Raw genomic sequence first — 21178 nt, forward strand, 5'->3', positions numbered from 1 at the left:
TTTTTATAATAATTATTTATTTATCTATCATACTATGCACTGGTAGAGCTAGTATTTTGTACTGTTTTCTATGAGTAACAGCTACTTATGCACATGGACCATCCATACCATTTTTTTGTCCTGGCTATGTATTGTGGGCTCATGTTTTTTTGTATGGGTGGGATATGTATGTATATATGTGTTGTGTTGTGTGTATGTATGTATGCTGGTTGCTGGAACACCTAAATTTCCCTGCTGGGATGAATAAAGTATATCTTATCTTATCTTATCTTATCTTAAAACCAGCTTTGTAATAAAACCAGAATCAGAATCAGTGATCTGTTGTTTTAAAAGTTTTAAGTCAATAAATGATATCCAAATTGTCTGAAATTAAGACAAAATATTTAACACTCCCGGTGATTTTGGTTTTCTGATAAAGTATGTGAATAAAAAATGTTCGCTTCAGTGCTAAGCTTTGGGATTTTTTTCTGTTTGTTGGAGCCACTTTACTGCTGGGAAACTGAATTGTGATTTTTCCGTTACTTGATTTCAGCTTCTTTGATCAATGTGTTTGTCCTCTGGTGTTTCATCTGTGTGATCATAGTCCATGTCTGAGACCAACAGGATCAACCAGCCTCCTTCAGTATAGACAGTCATCTGTTAAATGGTGTTTGGTTTCCATCTGTTGGTTGATTATAGGTACTGCAGGTTTAAAAAAACTGTTTTGAAGTAAATTTAATTAAATACTGCTTATTATATTCAGTAAGCCATAGGGGAGAGGACCTTGATCCCTAAATTGAAAATTAACATGAATTGGTACTTTTCTTGTTTCTCTTTTACATTTGATAATACAGTATGCTTTGTATTTGTATGTCATTTTTAATACACTATGAGGATGGATGAATATTTTATGTTTGCACGTTATAGTTTTCATTTGAGGCTGTGGAATAATGTTTATTGTGATGATTGGTCATGTAACCATTTGTAACATACCTGTGTATGTCCTGAGATTGTGCTGGGCGAACCTGAGGAAACAACAGGCGAAAAGCATTGTTAATACAGTAAAGTTATTTTCAGTGTGCCACGGATTTTTGATTTATTTTACTTTTAAGCTATAAATTCTTCAATGAAATGGGTATCCCTTTCATGCTTGTGAATTATTTTAACAGCTAGTTATAAACCATGACCCACTGTGACAAAAAAAATGTGTCCCTAAGGCTATTCATGTTTTTAAGATAGAGAAACCAAATTAGTTTTACAATCAAAACCATCTTTATAATATTAATCAATGCCCTTTGAATTTATCTATTTGTTTGAATTATCAGTTATTTTTTTATTCATTATTTTTGACATTTAATGTGTGTGTGTGTGTGTGTGTTAGATGAGCTTGTGTAAGAGACTTAACAAGTGTGTCATCAAAAACCTTGGTAAAGCAGACAGCTTCAAAAGAAACGTACACATAATGTCCAACATGTGAGAGTGAACAGTGCAAGTTACATGTGGGGTGAGTTTACATGTGGGTGACAACCACAGACTTTAGGGTGACAACCAGTCCCACCTGACCTCTTCGCACAGGTTTTAGGGTAGTAGCCCACCACATGGCTTTAGCTAGCTAGCTGAAACTAGGCTCAAATAGATGCTGTTACCTTCCACTTTCCAGTTAATGCTTGATTGGGAAACAACTAATCAGTGGCGGTGGCGGTTCTAGACCACTTTTACTGAGGGGGCCAAACTGGGGCCAGATGTTTTGTCAGAGGGGAACATTAAACCCAGGTGAAAAATAGACAAAGATAATCGCTTTAATATATATTTATATGTATTATGCCAAATAATAATAATAATTATAATAATAATTATGCCAACATCATTAAATAACACAACATAAAAAACCATGATTTATGTTTGTTTCAGTAACAGAATTAAATACTAGATTGTGAGTCAAATACAGTGTATGTGTTATTAGGGGGGTCTCTTCCTTTTGGAGGTGGCCACAGGGGGGGAACAAGCTCAGTTTAACAGGGGCACTGGCCCCTGTTGGCCCCTGCCTAGAACCGCCCATGCAACTAATCACCTGGAACATTTTAATACAAAACAATTAAAAAAAAACATTAAAATAAAAAAAGGTAGGCTACTTGACCCATAACACTAAAAAAATGGCACCTCACCTCAAAGTTTTCTGTACAGAAATGAGCCTGGCATCAAGGCAAATATTTTACATAACCCTGATGCAACTGCGCAACTCGTTTGGCTGTAATAATTACTGTGACAACAAGGTGTAGTCTCGTGTCGTGCCGGCAGGTGTCGCTATTTCCCGGCTGCTGCAGCAGCACACTGGGGAGACACGCCCCCCCCCTCCGTCCTCCGCCGTCCGCGCTCTCCCTCCATATGCTGTTGCAGGTTTCAGGAAGCGGAAGCAGGAATGTCGGAGTGTTTTCAGAAAAAAGTTTGGACGAGAGTTTGACAGTTCGGGAGCTGAGAGACTAAACTGCGGGAGAAACATGAAGGTGAGTGTGTTCACCGCTGCTGCTGCTGCTCACAGACACTGAGAAGAATAGCCTTACAGCTGTGAGTGAGTGAGGGACGGTGTGTGGACAGTTTGTTCTGCTGTGTATCTGTGTCAAACTGAGCAGGAACAGGATAAACAAGTTAGTCTCTTCCAAAGACGAAAAGGAAAGTTTGTGACGTATGATGATATAAATTTAGTTTTAATAACCAGTCTCAAACTGTGTCAGTATGTAACAGCAGACAGGCATAGTTAAGGTGACAGAATCAGACCAAGGTAGGCGACTATGTATCATTTTATTTTACTCTGTGTGCGTGTGTGAGTGAGTGTGTGTGAGTGTGTGTGTGTGTGAGTGTGATGAACTTTTGCTATCAGTTTTCAAAGAGTGACCGAGTAGTTTTACCCAACTCCTCAAATTCAGTACAGTTTTAGAGGAACTTGTGGTTTTATGTAATGATCCTGTACTATAGCTCTTCTTTGCAAACCTTTACTGAGAAACACTGAACTTACCTGTGATGTGACGTTTGTCTTACCGTCTATGGTTAACTATTGTTCCGTACTTAAAATGAGCCGACAAAATGACAACATTACGCAATCATATCCAACAATACAGAATATTATGAACTCTGTGGAAGGAATTCTTTTTACACCTCAGTTAGCTTACTTTGAGTCGTGTTTTTAAAGTGCATGATTTGATCTTGTAATATTTTGGAGTATTTATTTTTTTTACTGATGTGATGGATCAGAATACTTCTTCCACTTTGTTCTTTGTACTAAGTAATCCAGAAGTTATTAAACCAAACCCCACCTTTATCAGCAGCAGCGAGAAGAGATGGACATATGAGAAGATCCAAAAATTACAAAGTAGTGCAGTAGTAAGTGTCTGATTCTTATTTATATAGTTTTGCCTAAGTTAAATTATGAATGGAAGACGGTTGTTTCTAAATTGTGATGTTGATTTCATTAACATCTGAGTCCTGTCACGTCTTGCTTCTGCTGCTGCTGACAAACACGCCGTTCAGCTCTATCTAGGAGGAACTAAATAAGGAGGAGGAGGAGGAGGAGGAAATAAAACCCTGAGTTGTAGAAGCAGAGACTGTGACACTGCAGTGATGCAGAATGACAAAGTATATTTACGAAATAACGCCACCTAAATACGATTTCAAAATACTTGTATAGTGCTACAAATTAATGCTAAACCAACTTTCAACTTGATTTATTTTTTCCACATAGAAAACATGAAGATCTTTTAAAATGAAGCCATCCGACAGTAAATGAGTTGTAGTGATTTATTTATATATCATTGACATATTCTGAATAATCCGAACACCTGAACTACTCTTGATTAATTCAGTCTGTATTGTTCCTTCAAGTTGTGTATTTCTGGTCTTTGAATGCAGCTCTATCACTCGTGTTTTTAAATGGATCTATGTTGTGGTAAAGCTTGTTTTACTTCAGTCAATGTTTGTTGTCTGTGTAGTTCAGAAGCTCATTCCTCCCCTGCTTGAAGATGTCTGCCTTTTCACTGTGCAACTAAGCTTTTCCCTTTCTGATACATCTGTAAATTGTTTTCTTCGCTAAATACCAGAAGTGTAAAAAGTTCAAAATCCACTCTAAAAAAGTAAAAGTATTAACATTTACAGCGTTTCTCATGCAGCAGAATGGCAAAGTTAGCAGCATTTTATTTTGAAGCTTCCTCAAATCATGCCATCGCAAACATTGAGGATATTGCTTACTGTTTGGACATTTAATGCATCCTGTTATTGCTGTCTTTAATGTTACATGTGAAACAAGTTCCTGCAGGTTTCAGGTGAATGTTATAGAATACAATGAATGTTGTTCTTGTAAGGGCTTCATGCAAGAACAACTTTGTTAAAGGGCTGGGTCGAAAAATTTGTTTAAGTCAGTCCTAGACTAACACTCAGGTGCTCATCGACATGTGAACAGGTTTAACTTGTGGTTTTTGTGCTAATGACTTGTCACTGGAGACGTTTTATTAATATTGTAGATCTGATTTGGATCTTCTAATGAAACCAGGGCGAAGGGGTTTTTTTTTCCTGCACTTTTTCTAAATGTTTTTACTCTTTTTAATCAATGGAGAATATACGCTCGACCATATCTGAGTCCATTTCAGCCGAATCAAGTGTTTGAGTAGTTGAAGAAATTAATTAATCAAATTAGTGGCAATTATACAAAAGGAAAGCATCCAGTCGTCACATTATGAAGCTGTCAGAGGAGAATTTCAGACATTGCTGTTTGAGTCAAGATGAAAGCAGAAGCAGAATTTCTAATTAAAACTAGAAACTTCTGTCAACTGACCGATCAATGAAGTGACACTGCTGGGTGAATGGTTTTTTAGTATTTCCTACTTTGCAGCAGCAGGACCCAAAATCCTTTTTTTTTTTTTTTTTTACTCCATGGGGACATCTTTGGGCTGCATGTGCAGTGGTTAGCTCTGTCGCCTCACAGCGAGGAGGATCCTGGTTCAAATCCCTGTCAAACAGAGCCTCTCCTTGTTTAGTTTGCATGTTCTCCCTATGTGTGTGGAGGTTCCTTCAGGGTACTCTGGCTTTTTCCCACAGTCCAAACACATGCTCATTAGATCAATTGGTGACTTGACATCGTGAGTGTGGCTGGTTTGTTTGTCTCTATATATCAGCCCGGTGATTGACTGGAGAACAGTCCAGGGTGTAACCTCGCCTCACGCCCAATGTCCGCTGGGATCGGCTCCCCCCCCCCGAGACCCCGAACGAGAAAAGTGGTAAAGATAATGGATGTACCAAACTTAGCAGATCAGTAAGCCTCACATTAACTTAGTTGTTTTTTTTAAAATGGAAAACAGAAAAACCTTTAGGGGAGCAATTTGTCCATACTAAAGGTAAACTCCTGCACACTGTCTGTTCAAAAATGTGCATGTGTACAAAGTGTGTGTGTGTGTGTGTCTGTGTCCTCAGTAGATGCAAAGGTTTGTTCACTCCGATATGAATGTTCATTTTCTAAATTGTATTGTTTCAACAAAAAAAAGGGCCCCAAACCATCATTTATATCTGTGGGTGATGGCTTGGCTTTACTGCCCGCTCTGCTCTTTTGAAGTCTCTCCTCCTAAAAAGCCCATCTAACGATGTTTATAGGTTCGAGTAAGTGCAAGTACAAGTGCAACGGTTAAACCTTCAACATGAGCCCTTTTGAAGATTTCTGTTAAGTTTGAGGTGTGTTTAAGATCACTATCTTGTTGTGGAAGTTATCCTCTTTTATCTCCAGTTTTCTTCACAGATGTTGAGAAGTTTTATTCAAGAATTCGCTTGTATTTAGTTGAATCAAATCTTACCTCTACCAATGAAATGTTCCCTTGTTTCTGGGACCTGCAGCACAAGCCTAAAGCAGGCCAGTTCTTAATGATTCTAAAACAGGGATTGCAGGTATAGCCTAGGTTAGTGCGAGCGCTCCCTCTAGAGGCTATAGTCCTCCAGGTGGGCGGCCCGGGTTCAAAACCTTGAATTCTTACCGCATGTCATTCCCCCCAGTCTCTCTCTCTCCTCAATATCTGCCACTATCCATAGCCCCCCTCAAACACAGTACTGGAGTAAACATAGTGTTTCTCCTTCACTGCTGATGTTTCATAATGAAAACTTCTCTGGCATCATTACACTCTCTTTGTGATCTCTGTTTATTACCACAGGCCATAAACTCAAAACCAAATAATAATGGTAATAATTTAAGCCTTTGTTTGCAGCGAGCAGCAGTCACTGTGACTGAGACGAGGGTTCATGCACAGCTGGAGGGTTTTCTGCGTTCATGTTGCAGAAATAAAAAAAAGCCTGAAATTTTCGTTTGAATAAAGTGGTGACCCTCGGAGTCTGGTTTCTGTCACAGCGAACAGGTTAGGGGTTAGGGTTAGGGTTGATTATATTACAGTGATATAAAACAGAAAGCCCTTACATTCTTGTATATTTTATTGCAGGATTGCATAACCTGCTGTACACATTTGATGATATACTTCTGCCTTCTTTATTTAACTGTAAAAGACAAAATAAGGGAAGAAAATTATATCAAGTTTGAAGAAGAAAAATAACTAAGGACTGTTATTTTTAAATAAACACTTGTAGGTTATTAGTTTAACATAAAGGTCACATATTATGCAAAATACACTTTTCTAACACTAGTATGTGGCCCTAGTCTGTCTACACACCCCCCAATTTTGAGAAAAGTCCATCCCCTCTGTCTTTTGCCTGCTCCACTTTTCAGAAAATGTGTGCTCAAACAGACTGTTTGGAGATTTTCCCTTTGTGACATCACAAAGGGCATTACATACATATTCGACTTTCTCTTACAAAAAACATTTGCATAATGTTGTTTTTGGTGGCTATTTAATCATATTGATCTAACGTCTTTTATAATAAAGTGAAAGATATCTGATACCATCTTAAGTAAATTCAGTATCTTGTTTGGTTATCTGTTTATTTATAAACACAGATTAACCTAAAATATGCTTTATATACATTTTTTTTGTGAAGGAGGCTATATTTCCTTGTGTTAGTCCCACATTTGTTGTTTTATGTATCGATTTATTTTCAGTTTTTAGATTTCTTTGATTAGATTACCCTTGCCCTTATTTGATAGGATAGTGGATAGAGTATGAAACAGAGAGAGAGAGTGGAAAGGACATGCACAGGCTGGATCCGAACCTCGGCCGCCCGCTTTGAGGACTACAGCCTCCCACATGGGGTGCGACCCAACCGCTAGGCCATCTGCACCCCTTATGTATTGATTTCTATCCTCTCAAGTCTTCTTATGCATCTTGTATTGATTCTTTTAAAACTGTGATATTCACCACTGATAGTTTTACCATTAATTTGAGTTGTTTTGCTTTTTAGATCAAAAGACACCAAACTAAGCCAAGGTATGATAGCTATGAACACTTTTGAGTCCAGGTGACATAGCTCTCACAGCAGGAGTGACTCTGTTAGTAAAACAAATACAGAACTGATGTGTTTATTACTGCACTCTGTTCTTCTGCAACAGTTTCCTCTTATTTTGTATTTGAGATCTAAGAAATAAAAAGTTGTTTATGAGAAAGAGTGCAGAGTTAAACCGATCATTTGTCAAATGACAGAAAAGTAACAGGGAGGCATTTTTCATAAACAAAAAGTTCTTCTTAGAGAAAGATAAAAAACCAGGTGACCAATGACTGTATTGTAATGTGAAGAAAGAAGTTGTTGGTTGTTGTGGTGTTGAATGAGGTTATATGAATATGGAACAGAAGTGATATTGTTGAATTGGAGAATATACTGTTAGGTCTGTTTTCTGTGCTGGTAGCTCCAAATCTTTTTCCTTGACTGGTACATTGCAGAAATCTTAGCTGGTGTCCAGAGTTGGGTCCTGTTGTTTTCTTGTATCCCTTGAGTTCTCTGCATTAAACAGATGGAGCAGCATTTCAGTTCACTTATTGTAACAACTGGACATTTCCCTCTGACAGCTGCAGACTTGATGATTATGCCTTTGTATTTCAGAGACCTGCAATAAGGACTTTGCCATCAGCCCATCTTTGTCTTTATTGATTATAAGCCCACCGGTCTGACAACTTAATAATGCCCCTGATTATGCAAATGTCTGCATTACTCTTGGCCTTAGTAAAGAAACAGATGACTTATAAACAGACAGTATTTCCAAAAAACAAATGAGCAAGTCAAACCAAAACCATTTTTGAACCAAGCATGTTTATTTCTGCTGTAAAAACAGCCATAGTGATAATGGTTTTAATGGGAATTCCTTGGCTTTTGGAGCCAGCTTCAAGTGGACACTTGATGAACTGCAGTTCTTTTGCACTTTCCCATTGGGTTAATTTTTCAACACCTGAGGTTACTGCTTGATCCAGACATAGCGTTTTAAACTTTCATAACATGACAGGTTCATGCTTTTCACCTCTTTAAAATCTTGTCACAATTGCACCCCTGTAACAATGAAATGAAAAACCAGAAACGAAAACCACCCTAATAGCCTCCTTTAAACACAAGTTGAGTGTTGATACAAAGAGATCGACTCGGGGGGGCTGAAGGATGTGTTAAGGGGACTGTGATGAGGGGTGAAGAGCAGCTCCTCTGACAGCTGTGTGTTGAGGACCTGCTCTCCCCACACTATCTGTCCCTCTGTTGTTGTTTTCTGACATTCCAGTTTGTTTTGCATTTACAAGAGAGATCTAAAAATAAACTCTCATCAGCCCCGCCATCTCTCTCAGACAGGAAGCTGCTCTGTTCTTTATTCTAAACTCTGGTTTCCTGTTTCACACGTTCTTCTTTTTCTCTCCCTCTTCCTCTCCATCTTCTCCTCCATGCAGTCGATAACTCTCTGGGCAAAATTTTCCTTCTTGACCTTCTTTTGTTTTTGTAGGCTGAAGTTTTATTTTAGTCTGTAACTCTTTTGCCTGTTGCTCCACCGCCGCTATTTTTAGTACCATGTAACCAAATGAACTATTAATAGGTTTCTACTGGTAAAGCTGGGACTGCTCTATCTCACCCTGTCTTTTAAAATAAATGTTTCTATCGTTTTCTCCCTAAAATTGTCCACTATATTTAAAAAACTAAAAATGGGTAAAAAGTGTCCATCACAGCTTCCTAGTTTACGTCATTCTTTTGTTTGACTTGGTTTTTTTGCACGACCAGTGGTACAAACCAAAATCTTTAAACAAAAAAAGATATAACAAAGTCTTCAGTAGTTAATCCTCATATTACTGTAACTGGAAACAGAGATTTTAATTAAATATTCCTACATGATAGATTACTTTAATTGTTGGTTTATTGTCATTAAATTGACGATTAATCGTTACAGCACTCTTGTAGAAACCTTTCCTGTTGTGTCTTAAACATTATCTTTCAATAATAAGTCTGTTAGTTCTGCTATTTCTTCTTTATATTTATATACAGCATATACACAGCATTTACAGTATGCCGAAAGAAGTATGTTGATGGACACTTTGACATCTGTAATTTGATCATTCTGGGAAAATTACAAACCCAAAAATAGACGTATTGGCTGATTGTTTTAAGAAAGAAAATGACTCATTTTGTCTGATACACTCGGTCTCAATCAAGTTGAACTGTAAAGCTACCAGAGAGCAGCATTGTAATAATGTACTTAAGCAAACATTAACCTATTTTAGATTTTATTTCATCGAGGCTAAAAACAAAATTGTGATTTAGGATATCGCCGTTGTCAGCAGAATAATAACTTTAAAATATAATATTAATAACTTTACTTATATAACACCTTTAAAAGCGAATGTTTAGAAAGATTCGACAGACAAAGTAAATACATAAAGTCAGGACAACAACAGACGTGCCAAACAGAGAGTCCAAAAATAATATCAATGCAAATGATAGGAATAAGAGAGATACAATCAGGCAGGTATCCAGAGGCAGTCAAAGATATAAAACAATACAAAGAAGGAAAATAAAATAAAAAGTCAACAAGAAGAGAACAGTATAAAAATAAAGGGGAGGGAGACGACATCACATCACAGGTACTAAAAACAGAATAAAGATAAAAAGGAAGAATAAATTAGAGATGGTTAAATTACTATATAAAGCAACAGAGGGCAGAAGAGTTAAACATTAAAAGGAGTAGGAATGAAGAAAGACAAAGAGCAGTAAAATCAATACAGGAAGGGATACATTTAAAGGCTAAAACATTTAAAGAACGGTTGAGAATGGATAAAAGCAATACAATTAATGAAAGGAACGGAAAGATAAATAACATTTTTAAAAGGTGAAAGAAGTGATTTAAAGACTTCAAAAGGCACTGAAACAAACAGGATACCTTACATTATGTTGAGAAAAGAAAATATTTTCTCTGCAAAACTGACAGGACACTGATGTTTTCCACAAGTAACCCATAAATATAAAAAGTCTTGATTTAGCTGATACTTATCTATTCAATTGAGACCAAAGACATCTCTAAAAAGGAGCATAAAGTGTGTGTGTGTGTGTGTGTATGTGTGTGTAACTGTGTAATCTCAGTGGCTCTCAGTGTGGGTAACTTGGTCATTAATTATAAAAGACACTTCTCCACTTCTCATCTCCCCACAAAATAACTTCCCACTGGTTTACCCCTCCAGTATGATTTATTGTTGTGTTTTAAGAGCTTGTTTGAAGACATTTCTAATTAGTGGTCAGCTTTCAATCCGTTGATCCGTACCGTCTTCAATCTGCTTTCACAGTTAGCTGTCTCCATCTAGAGAAAAAGAATAAATAGGTTTGCCATCCTCTCTCTCTCTCTCTCTCTTGCTCCGGTGCTGCTCTCTCAGGTTTGTACCTGTTTGCTGATGTTGCTGTAGAGTCGTCAGTCTTGTCTGGCTGACCCAAACAGTCACAAAAGACAGCCAGATATGGAGAGTGGTGCTCTGGGAGTGGACAACGGCACGGCTGCAGGTGGGTCATCTTACTGCTACAGTATTGGTTAAGTTGAGAAATGTATTAGATGAACAGTTGAATAATTGGCTACATGCTCTGGATAAACACTTAGAGGTAAAACTCTGCACACTGTTTAACTTGAAAACATTTATTGGCAATTTTTCGGCACTAGACCTTTATTGGGCAAACAGTTTGTCAAAATGGGAAGGACATCTTAAATAGGAAGTGGCTACAAGTCTGCAACCAGTCGTCATTATGACATCAGCTCAACAAATTAACAAATAAACATCAGCTTCCTGCTTGAGAGCATACACATCAAACAACTACTAAAGGCCTAAGAGGCAATTATAAATACCATATACATTTATAATTTTTAGATGAGGGGACACTAAAGGCCCCAGAAGGTAAGTTATAACCCAAACACAAAATCAGAAACGTTGCAGGAGATCAAAAGTTCAAAATAAGCTAGTTGACTAATATCGTTTTTCCATCCTTAGTCATGTACAGCATAGGTCCCCACAAACTAGAAAAGTCACTTAAAGGTGCAGGATAAACACTTGAAATATAGAACTTGAAGCAATGGATGACAGGTGAAATAGTAAGCTCAAAGTAATGGATAAACCGAAAAATAAGTTAACTTAAAGTGATGGACAATATTGAGGTATACAGTTGAAACAGCACCTCAATGGATGAAATTTTATAATGTACTGTTAAAATCCAAGGGGTTGAAACAATTTAAAGTAATGTATATAGGCTACTGTGATTGGGGAAACAGCTGGCTCAAAATATGCAACAAAAGTAATGAAACAATCCAGAGAGATAGCTAATCTTTACCTACTGCTGGATAATGTTAAACATTTAAAAAATATCGGATAAAAGGTTGTACCAACTAGTTAAAATAAATTGATGAATAAACAGCGTAGAATTCAGCGAATAAATACCGAAATATATTAAAACATTTAGCTAAAAGTTTAGCTAAAACGTGCTATTATCAGTTGAACCATGTCGCGAGAACAGGTTAAAACATGCGTAGCTAAAAGTGATAGCGTTAAAACAATCCGCTAAAAGAACCGTTCAAAAGTCATAACAGTTTTCCAATGATGTAGAAATATTAAGCCAAATGTTTTTTAAAGTAGTGAATTCTCACTAAAATATTTAGCTAGCATGAATTGGTAAACAAAAGGTAACGGGTAGAAAAGTTGTAATAGTGAGCAAAATAAATTATGAGAGAAAACTTGAAAGGGTGGGCTTCAAAAAGTAGTCGGTTCAAACAGTTAGCTTAAAGTAATGGATAAAGTTAGCTTAAAGAAATGAGTAAAACTTTAAAATGGTTACATAAAAGTGGATAAAAAGTTAGAACATCTCTAAGTAAGGGGTTAAATCCTGAAACAGCTAAAAAAAAAAAGATGGTAGAAAGATGCAAAAAAAAATGTAGCTTAACTGATAATATGCTAAATTAGTTAGCTTAAAAGAATAGGCAAAAAAGTTGAAAACAGCAAAAAATGATTGGTAAGAAAAGTTAAAAAAGTTAGCCTAAATTGATGGGTAAAATGCTGGAACAGTTAGCTTAAAGAAAGGGGTAAAAAGTTAAAACTGTTGGGTTAAAGTGATGGTTAAACTATTGTGATAACCTGAAAGTAATGGATAAACAGAACAGTTCGCTAAATGACTTGAATGGTCACACAGACAGATTCAAATGCAGAGTTAGCGTAAATGTGTTTGAAGAGCTAGCTTCTTCCACCAAAGCTTGACACAAAACTGACCATAAACGTTAAATGACTGTTGCACACCGGTGGTTATAAAGAACAGAAAGGTGACCTATATGTGGAGGCGGGGCCTGAAGCATGTGATCCCCACGCTCCGCTCACCTTCTGTGTGTGTTTATGTCGAATCATTTGTAGTTTCTGTTTGTCAGGTTGGATACCTGTCAAACCTGATTGATGACTTTTACAGTGGCCTGGTGTTCAGACAGATTGTGTGCATGATTAATCCCCAGATCCCAGAGTGCAATCAGACTCCAACGGAGCCTGTCTGCGGCGACGGGCCTGGGCCCAGAGCAGGGACTCCATCTGGCAGGAATCAGAACCAGAGAGATGTGGCCCCCAGGAGCCACAGCAGGACAAGAGGAACGCAAAGGAACAGAGACCTTCAGAAGGACCAGGTTAGATGAAGCTTTACTACCACTAAAGCAATGTTTTAAATATATTTTAATATATGATATATTAATATTTTAACAATATTATTATCAACTATTATAAAAGCAGAATATCAAATCCGCTCTTTATTTATTTGCGGTGAAACTCTAATTTTCTGCTACAACATGCAGTATTCACTTCCCTGCAAGCTTACAGCAGTGTGCCAAAGTAAGCGCAGATTTTTATCTCATCAGTATATCTGTTTCACTTTATATGTCAGCTGATAAGCAACACGAAATTGCAGAACAAAGAGGCCATTTATGTATTGTGTTTGAGGTTGCCTAGCAACAGAGTCTCAGTTGCGTAGTCCGTCAAACAAAAAGCTCTTAACTTTATTTACTAATCCAAAATCTTTATATTGATGTGGCTTAAAAAGAATTCCAATGCTAAGTGTGTTAAACTGCTGGTCCTCTTGCTTCTATTAAATGCTAACACAAACATATTGGATGTCTTTAAGAAGTAAATGGAAAAATCCTAAATGATCCCTTGTAATGCGTTTTGAGAATAGATAACTGCAAGGAAAGGGAAGGTGATACAGACTGTCTTCATTTTACAACATTGATTGCAGTAGTGCTGAGAGTTGCCTGAACAAAAATACATAAATATGGAAACAGTGCAAGATATCGATGCAAGGCTTTTTCCAGACTGAAAAGATGTAGGCTGAATTTTTGTTTTAATAATACACTTGTATATCACTCTCTCAGTTTTTTTTATATAGAGATTGTTTTCTAAAATGACCCCTGTAATTTTCACATTAACCGTCACCCTATGTTTTGAGCCAAGATATGTTGTGGGATGAAGAATTTGGCTGTTTTTGGTCAGTACGAGTTAGTCAACTGCTTTTGTCCAGCCTAAAATATGTCGATAATTGGATAACTGGATGAGAATAGCTTGTCTCTGGAAGAGTTATACTCATGATTCTGGTGATCCCTCACTTTTGATCTAGCCCCACCATTGGGAAATGTGAATTTACTGCTCAATTTTGGGGTTGAAGTGGGGTTGAAGTACTGATCATCCTCTTAGCATGCTAAGCAATACATTAATTTTATGAACATGGTTTTCATGACTGTATACCTGCTCAACATCAGCATTTTAGCTTCATCCTTGTCGGCCTGTTAGCATGCAGACTGTATGATTTAGGAAGTACAGCACATGCACAGACATTAGTATGGATATATAGCCTCTTAATTGGGCTCTACTTTTAATTTTTAATCCTTGCAGCTGTCTGCACTGGTTCATTAGAGTGTGGCAACTTAGCTGCTTCTCACAGGAGTAACAGCGTCTTGACATGTGTAAGATGAAATGTATTGAAAAATTTACAATCAATCCAAATGCATCTATATTTTGCAAACAAGACTATCTGAAATGTGTCTGTACCACAGTTTGATATGTATTTCATAATTATTTTATTTTCATAGTGCTGCACAAGACATAACCGGTATTGACAGTTATGTGTACTGTGCTCTGTCATCGTGTGATTATGACGCTAATGTGACGCTTGTGGTTCAGACATGGGGTTAATCTTGTTTAAACACGTGCAATCCTTTTAAGCCATGCCGGTTTTGTTTAATTGTAAACTGTCTTCAAGTGCTTGGAGTTTGATAATGATTTATTTGTTTAAGTCACACAATGGTTCAAGCTAGGCCCTGTTTTGAACCATCCATTTGGAATATTTCTGATGGACTCTGGGAAACTTTGATAGGCTTTCTGACCCATCTCAAAATGATCATAAGCTGCAGGGTAATGGCGTGATCAGGTCCAAGATATAGGTCATCTTGACATAAACTGTGGTTGAATAGCTCCATGCTGGCACCATGGCCATAATCAGCTGTGATGTTAAGAGTTATATCCTGTAGTCTAGTCCAATGCTTTTATGGCATGTTGTAATCACTGTTATACACGTCATCTGCTGGCATGTTGCTCTAACATGCTCCTCTCTGCCTCTATCTGTCAGGGCGAGTTCCCAACAAGATAACAAGCTGGCTGATTGAATGCAGGTACAGTATCAATTCTGCACTAAACTATAGAAACTAGTTTCGGCTGCTTAATGTCCTCTTATAGACTGTTCTCTGAGTGTCATGTGTGTTAAAGGAGTGCAGACTTTCAACACAATCTACCCTTGATGGTACCTTCAATTACAGATGATCAAATATTGCACTGGTATGGATTATTCCACTGCAGCAGGTTTCAAGTTTCTGCAAGTAGATATGTTACGAATGAAATAAAACCCTGAAAAAACCTGGTGGACATTCGTGAAATGATCAGCTGGAAAGTACAGTAAGCAAACTTAGTTGTCCTGAATCCTGACTGACAGGTTCAGGGACAGAATGGTTTATGTGGTTGATGGTTTTCTGGAGGTGTTACGTTTGTGTGTTCAGCAGCAGAGTTATCACCTGCTGACGAAGAAAGTGATACACAGCCAACGCCTAGACATACAATACTCAGATCACATGGGCACAAAGGTGGGAGACCCACGCCCAGAGATAGGGTACATAGAGCCATAAAGGCGAAAGATGGAAGAAAGAGGCAGGAAGAAGCTGACAGAAGACGGAAAGAGAGGCAGAAAAAGAAAGGAGTGTAAACAGAGGAGGAGTTCCTTCTGCTGAGTCAACACTGTTATCACACACACACACCATGTAAGCCGCTGTCACTCACAGCGCTCTGGTTTTACAGTGCTCAGACGTGTCCTCTGTAACGTCACCGTGGTAACATGAACAGCAGAAACAGAATCACAGGTAACTATAGCAACTGCCACAGGGTTGGGGCCTGAGGCCAACATGGCTGCCATTGGGAAGTGGGAGGATTACCAAACACTGCGGCTGCGTAGTGTTACACAACCATCCCCGTATGGTTGTGTGCTCCAGTGTGTGTGTTTGTATAAAATGGTGGCATGAAGTTTGTCCCATTGATAAGAGCTGCAGGTTGTGTAACAGCTCAGTGTTTGCAGCATTCAGCTGCAGACAGCAGCTCAGACCAGCTAGGTTACTGCTGCTGTCAACGAGCCTGATCTGTCAGCTTATTAGCCTGGGACAACTGGTCTGGTCAGTAGAACCCTTTGAATAGGTGCCTAAAACAGGATTTAGTCTGGGATATGGAGTCACGCCTTGGTCAGGTGTTCAAAAACTCTCTGTAGCACCAGGAGTGAGTTCAGGATAGTTAGCCTTCACCTGACTGGCACTGTTTTTGTTGTTGTTTTTTTTTCTTAATCTTGACTGACAAGAAGTTAGTGTTAGGTTAGTAAGTGTTCTTCAGGTAGATGGTTCTTCAGGTAGATGGTTAGTCTTTTCAGTTGCTAGAAAAGTTGTTCTTTGTCTGAGTGGTTAGCCTGTCGTAGCTTTAACCTAATGTGCATTTAGCACTGGAATGTTTAGCCTTAACCTGGCAGCTAGCAACGGTTGCTATATAGCCTGACAGGCAGTTGATGCCAGGATAGTCAGTCTTTGTCTGATGGGTGATTGGCATTATTCTTTTGCCTCAGCTTGATGAGCAATTATCAAAGGGACAGTTAGATTTGACCTGATGGACATTAAGCCTGAGTTAGTTAGCCTTAGCCTGACAGCAGCCTTGACGTAACAGGCAGTTAGCAAGCTTTGCCTACCCTTAACCTAACAGGTTGAAACCCTGCTTGTCTAAGCACTTACCTGAAACGCATTGCTAAGTTGGTTTTATTTCTCTGAGAGTTAACGAGTCTGCATCGATGAGCCTTAACCTGAATTGTTGTTAGTACCAAAACAGTTAGCCTACACCTGATAGACACTTAGGGGGAATTACTTAACCATAGCCTTTGATAGGTGCTTTTTGTCTGATATGAGGTCAGCACTGATATATTAAAGACCTCCTCTGACCGGGAGTTCACAAGCTTTCCTGAGCCTTAAATAAACATGCAGTTAGCGCTGATATTGTAAGCCATCATCCAACAGGCACTTAGTTTAGTAACAAGCCCGAAAGCTGTTTATCACTGAAATAGTTGGCCTATACCAGATAGGGATTTAGTATTGCTTACTTATCCTTAGCCTGAAGAAAAAGTGGACACTTGGAAGGTGAAGACTTTGTATAATAGGTAAGTTAGCCTTCTTAGCCTTAGCCTGACCTGCAGTGACCTGGGAGTATTTAGTCCTCGAGTGACTAACTTTTGGATTGTGAACCTTATTTGGCTGAGTAGTTTACAGATTAGCGAGCTAGTGTAGGCAAGTTGTCCTTCACTTACTCACTACTTATTGTTATGATGGTTAGCCTTAGGCTGATAGGCTGTAAGATTGAGAAATGCCGCCTAGAACCGGACAAGTTATTCCTGTACTTAGCTAAATCTTGTTCAGTCGATAACCTGAAATACTGACCTGTTTGCCTTGCTATGTTAAATTGCAGGCGAAAGCAACCAGCTTATTTTCTGTAGATCATTGCTTTTTGACACATCCTGGCCACTGTGTCCCACTTACTTCTGGTGTGTGTGTGTGTATCTGGTGTGTTTGCTACATTACATAACGTGATAAAAGTGATGCAGCTGGTGTGTTTTGTCCTGCATACTGAGTGCTAATAAGGGCTGACCACATTAATAGAGTTGCTTGTTTCATTTTTAAAGTTCAGTTTTTGGTAAGTGTTGATGTGTAACTCTCTCTCTCCTCGTCCCTTCGCTAGGACTCCCCTTGGACGATCTTTGGATGATCAGAGTGCTTCTCCCAACAAAGGTAAGCCATGTTTTTCTGTTTATGCTATCTATATATCGCCTTGTAAAGACCCAAGGCTGACACTGACACCCCCTCCATTCTTGGGACTTTGGTTTATGACAAAATACTTTGAACCAGTCTCACAACTTGTTTTTAGATTGTGAATCTCGGTTAAAGTTATTGGCTATGTTTCCGAGTGACAGAATTTGTATAGAAATTTCTCTTAACATTCAATTTACAACCATGGACAACTTACTGAAAGGATTTTGTAACTTGACTGCTTTGTGTTAACTGTGTGTGAGAACAGGGGCGCTGAGGAACGGCTGCAGCTTCGAAGATGACCTTTCACTCGGAGCTGAAGGTCAGTACAGAGGAAAAACTCACAATTCAAACAAGATTACAGATTTCTGCACATTGTAAAGAGTTTCCTCCATTGTTCTGCTAAGTATATCTTAGAACTGACTCTACCAACCAAGGAAACACTTTGACATTTTCGGTAAATTATATCGTTTTTCCTTTTAAAATCGCAGAGAGGAGACCTTTAGTAGAGTTGAGATGTTGTAGGTGTTTAATGTGGCAGGACTCCAAGTCACCTTAGCGCCCTGACATTCTTCATGTCCAGCATCATCATTGGGATGACATCAATACTTTTAACACTTTTTCAATCTGAATGCATTACAAAGAGAAAATATTTCATTTTCAGACCGCTGTACCTGAAATCATATTGTGATGGAATCTACAAAACCTTTGACCTCTCAATATAAACTCATTAGCAGCTATTCAGTGTCAAATTTCCAACACACATACCTAGAATTCCAACATGTCGGTGTTGTCTGCTCCATCAAGAAAGTCATTACAGCCTTTTTGTTAACTCAATAACTGTACTTTGAAGTTTCTATCAAAGCCTTTAATGGTGTATTCACAGCAGATCAGAGGTATGATGAAAACACACGCACACACTCGGAGGACATTCAGTGAAGCGTGCAGTGTGTTTCCACGCCTCTGTGACTGTTGACTTTTCCCTCGTGAAGAAACGAGACTGAGGAATGAAAGTGGAGCGTTGTGTTGATTCTTACACTGTTGTGTTTGCCAGACAGCTGTCCTTTATTTACACAAATGTGATCAGGCTGAAGGAATACTATATGGAAGGAATTTTTTGACCTATACAGTATACAGAGCTGAACATAAGTTATTTTACGTTGAAATTCCTGACTTGAAAGGTGCTTTCTGAATCTTAAAGGGAGGAAATCAGGAGGATCACTTATCAAGAAAGAGCTTGTTTATTTTGTGATGCTAATCCTGCAAGCTTCATGTCAGCACTTTGATTCTTCCACCAAACTCATAAATTATGGTTATTCTGCTGCATGCCAGATACCACCCAGCTTACCTTAAAGCTGTCACGTACTGCTCCTGTTCCTATACTATTTCAAAGTAGTCACTTCAACCCAGCAACCACCTGCTTCTCCTCAATGTGCTTTAACCAAGCGGCAACCTCCAGTGTTAAAAAAATGAAGCAAATGCGTGAGTGCAAAAAACTAAGGACAAGGACGTACTTCGGTTCGATCAGTAATTTAAAAAATATTTAAAAGTTACTGTTTTGCCATCGCTCAAATCTTACACTGAAAATGGAAATGGCACTCTTTATTTAAATACGTGTAATAGAAAAGAAGGGGGCCTCAGTGCTTTAATGTCTTTTATTTTATGTCACAATTCGGAATTTGTTTGAAGTGCAGAATTTTTGTTACTACCACCTCCATCTGATCGCCCGTGTTAGACTTTCTATACATATTTGTCTCTAAATTTGGAGTTACGTTTTCTTCTCACACGCGTGACACACCACAACCTTTTCTTCATTTAAACACCCTCTTTAGTTGAGCTGTCGTCTCCTTGTATTAGCCTTAAATCTCACCTCATGTTGTGCCTTTTTTGTCTTGACAGTAAATGCTGTTCTCATACTCTAAATGACATTTGTCAGCAGCAGCTAACGCCCTCTGTGGTGCAGACTTTGGAGATGTCATGTATGAACAGATCCTAATGGACTGTAATGATTTCAAACATGATATGAAGAGCACGAGAGGGGATTAAAGTGTTAACGTGTGAATTGAAAGGAAGTGAATTAGTTAATGAAAGGATTCAGGCTGAATGGGATGGAAGTGAGGCAGTGTGTTAGTGTCAAGAGGCGAACTGCTGCCACTTTTTGGTCTTTCATGCCAGTTTTCCATCACAGAAGTAAAAACACTTTGGATTCAGTGAGAGAAGAATAAATTCAGCTTCAATGCAAAGCAGAAAAGAAGGAGTAAGACACTCAAGACAGACACTGGCAGGGCGACAAGTCTGAACAGGTTCTTTTAAACTGGAAATGAAAACAACAGTTACACCTGCAACTTGTGATGACTACTCTGACAGACTGAGAATCAACCCGTCTCAGTGTTGTTGATAAAGTCAAAGCTTAGCTGATTTAAACCTTTCAAAGTTGAAGTTTGAAATGAAACTTTCTGTGATTTCAGGCACATGTAGCCACATGTTGGTTACGCTCTTTGAATTGCTAACCGTTGCTGCCAATTTTTATTGGGAGTAAATGTAAGTTCTTATAGTCCCTATAAATCCTCTTATTCTGATCCATCAAAAACACATATTTAATAGATTTATGTTAAGAGCAATATCAGTAATTCACTAAATACCTTTTACACTGGCTCAGCATCTTGAAATGACCGACCTTCAGCCTTCTATTATCCACAAATTTGCAGGCAGTTCTCTTCCCCCTGAAATGCTTTATATATGAATTTTTCATTCAAGCTGCATTTGAAAGATCCAACTGCCTTCATTATTTTGCAATGTCAGCTGGAAAATAACCTTTAGATTTGTTATACAATATATCATACAATCCTGTGGAAAGGATGACTTGTCTTTATCGACTAGCTAGCTAGCTACTTTTATTGTTATAAACCGGCTGTATCTGGCAAACTAATGTTTTCAGTATTGTATATTTTTGGAGACTTACAGTAAATGACAAATAACCAAAAGACAGGGAAATACTGAATGTCCCAGGAAACATGTTAGCTAGCTTCATTTTCAGTCGATGGTCCAAGCACAATAACATTGAAATTGAGGAATTGCATTTATTTTGCGTTCAGCATATAGCTAATAATTTAGTAGCAACAGTATTATAAGAAACAAAATAATATAAAAGTCCCTCATGGAGTAGGTTTTGTTGCTTAGCTTAAACCATTTTCCATATTTTCAAACACTGTTTGTTACAAGCAGAATTTTTTTTTTTATGTTTTTGGCTAACATAACATTAGCTGGTTTAGCTGGAATTGAAACTTCCTTAAAATCCTATCAAGAGCTTGGCAAAGTTGCTAACTTAAGCTTCCTTACTTTCTTAGATAGCATCCAATCAGGGGGGAAACACAGGCTGTGGAAACTCTTGTT

At 38.2% G+C, this 21178-nt stretch overlaps 1 protein-coding gene across 2 annotated transcripts in view; it reads left to right on the forward strand.

The window, feature by feature from the left end:
• Positions 1-2348: 2348 nt before the first annotated feature.
• itprid2 (ITPR interacting domain containing 2) overlaps positions 2349-21178 on the forward strand; it is a 41931-nt gene continuing 23101 nt past the window's right edge. The window contains exons 1-6 of one of the 2 annotated variants that reach the window (XM_020633933.3): positions 2349-2483; positions 10782-10905; positions 12884-13048; positions 15037-15079; positions 17718-17767; positions 18054-18107. In XM_020633933.3, the coding sequence (XP_020489589.2) occupies positions 10863-10905; positions 12884-13048; positions 15037-15079; positions 17718-17767; positions 18054-18107 (355 nt within the window). In that variant the 5' untranslated portion in view covers positions 2349-2483; positions 10782-10862. Of the gene's footprint in view, positions 2484-10781; positions 10906-12883; positions 13049-15036; positions 15080-16046; positions 16124-17717; positions 17768-18053; positions 18108-21178 lie in introns of those variants that run through there. The other variant, XM_065962135.1, reaches the window with a different exon arrangement.

Source organism: Labrus bergylta, chromosome 13, assembly GCF_963930695.1.
Source record: "Labrus bergylta chromosome 13, fLabBer1.1, whole genome shotgun sequence".
In the NCBI taxonomy this organism is placed as follows: Eukaryota; Metazoa; Chordata; class Actinopteri; order Labriformes; family Labridae; genus Labrus; species Labrus bergylta.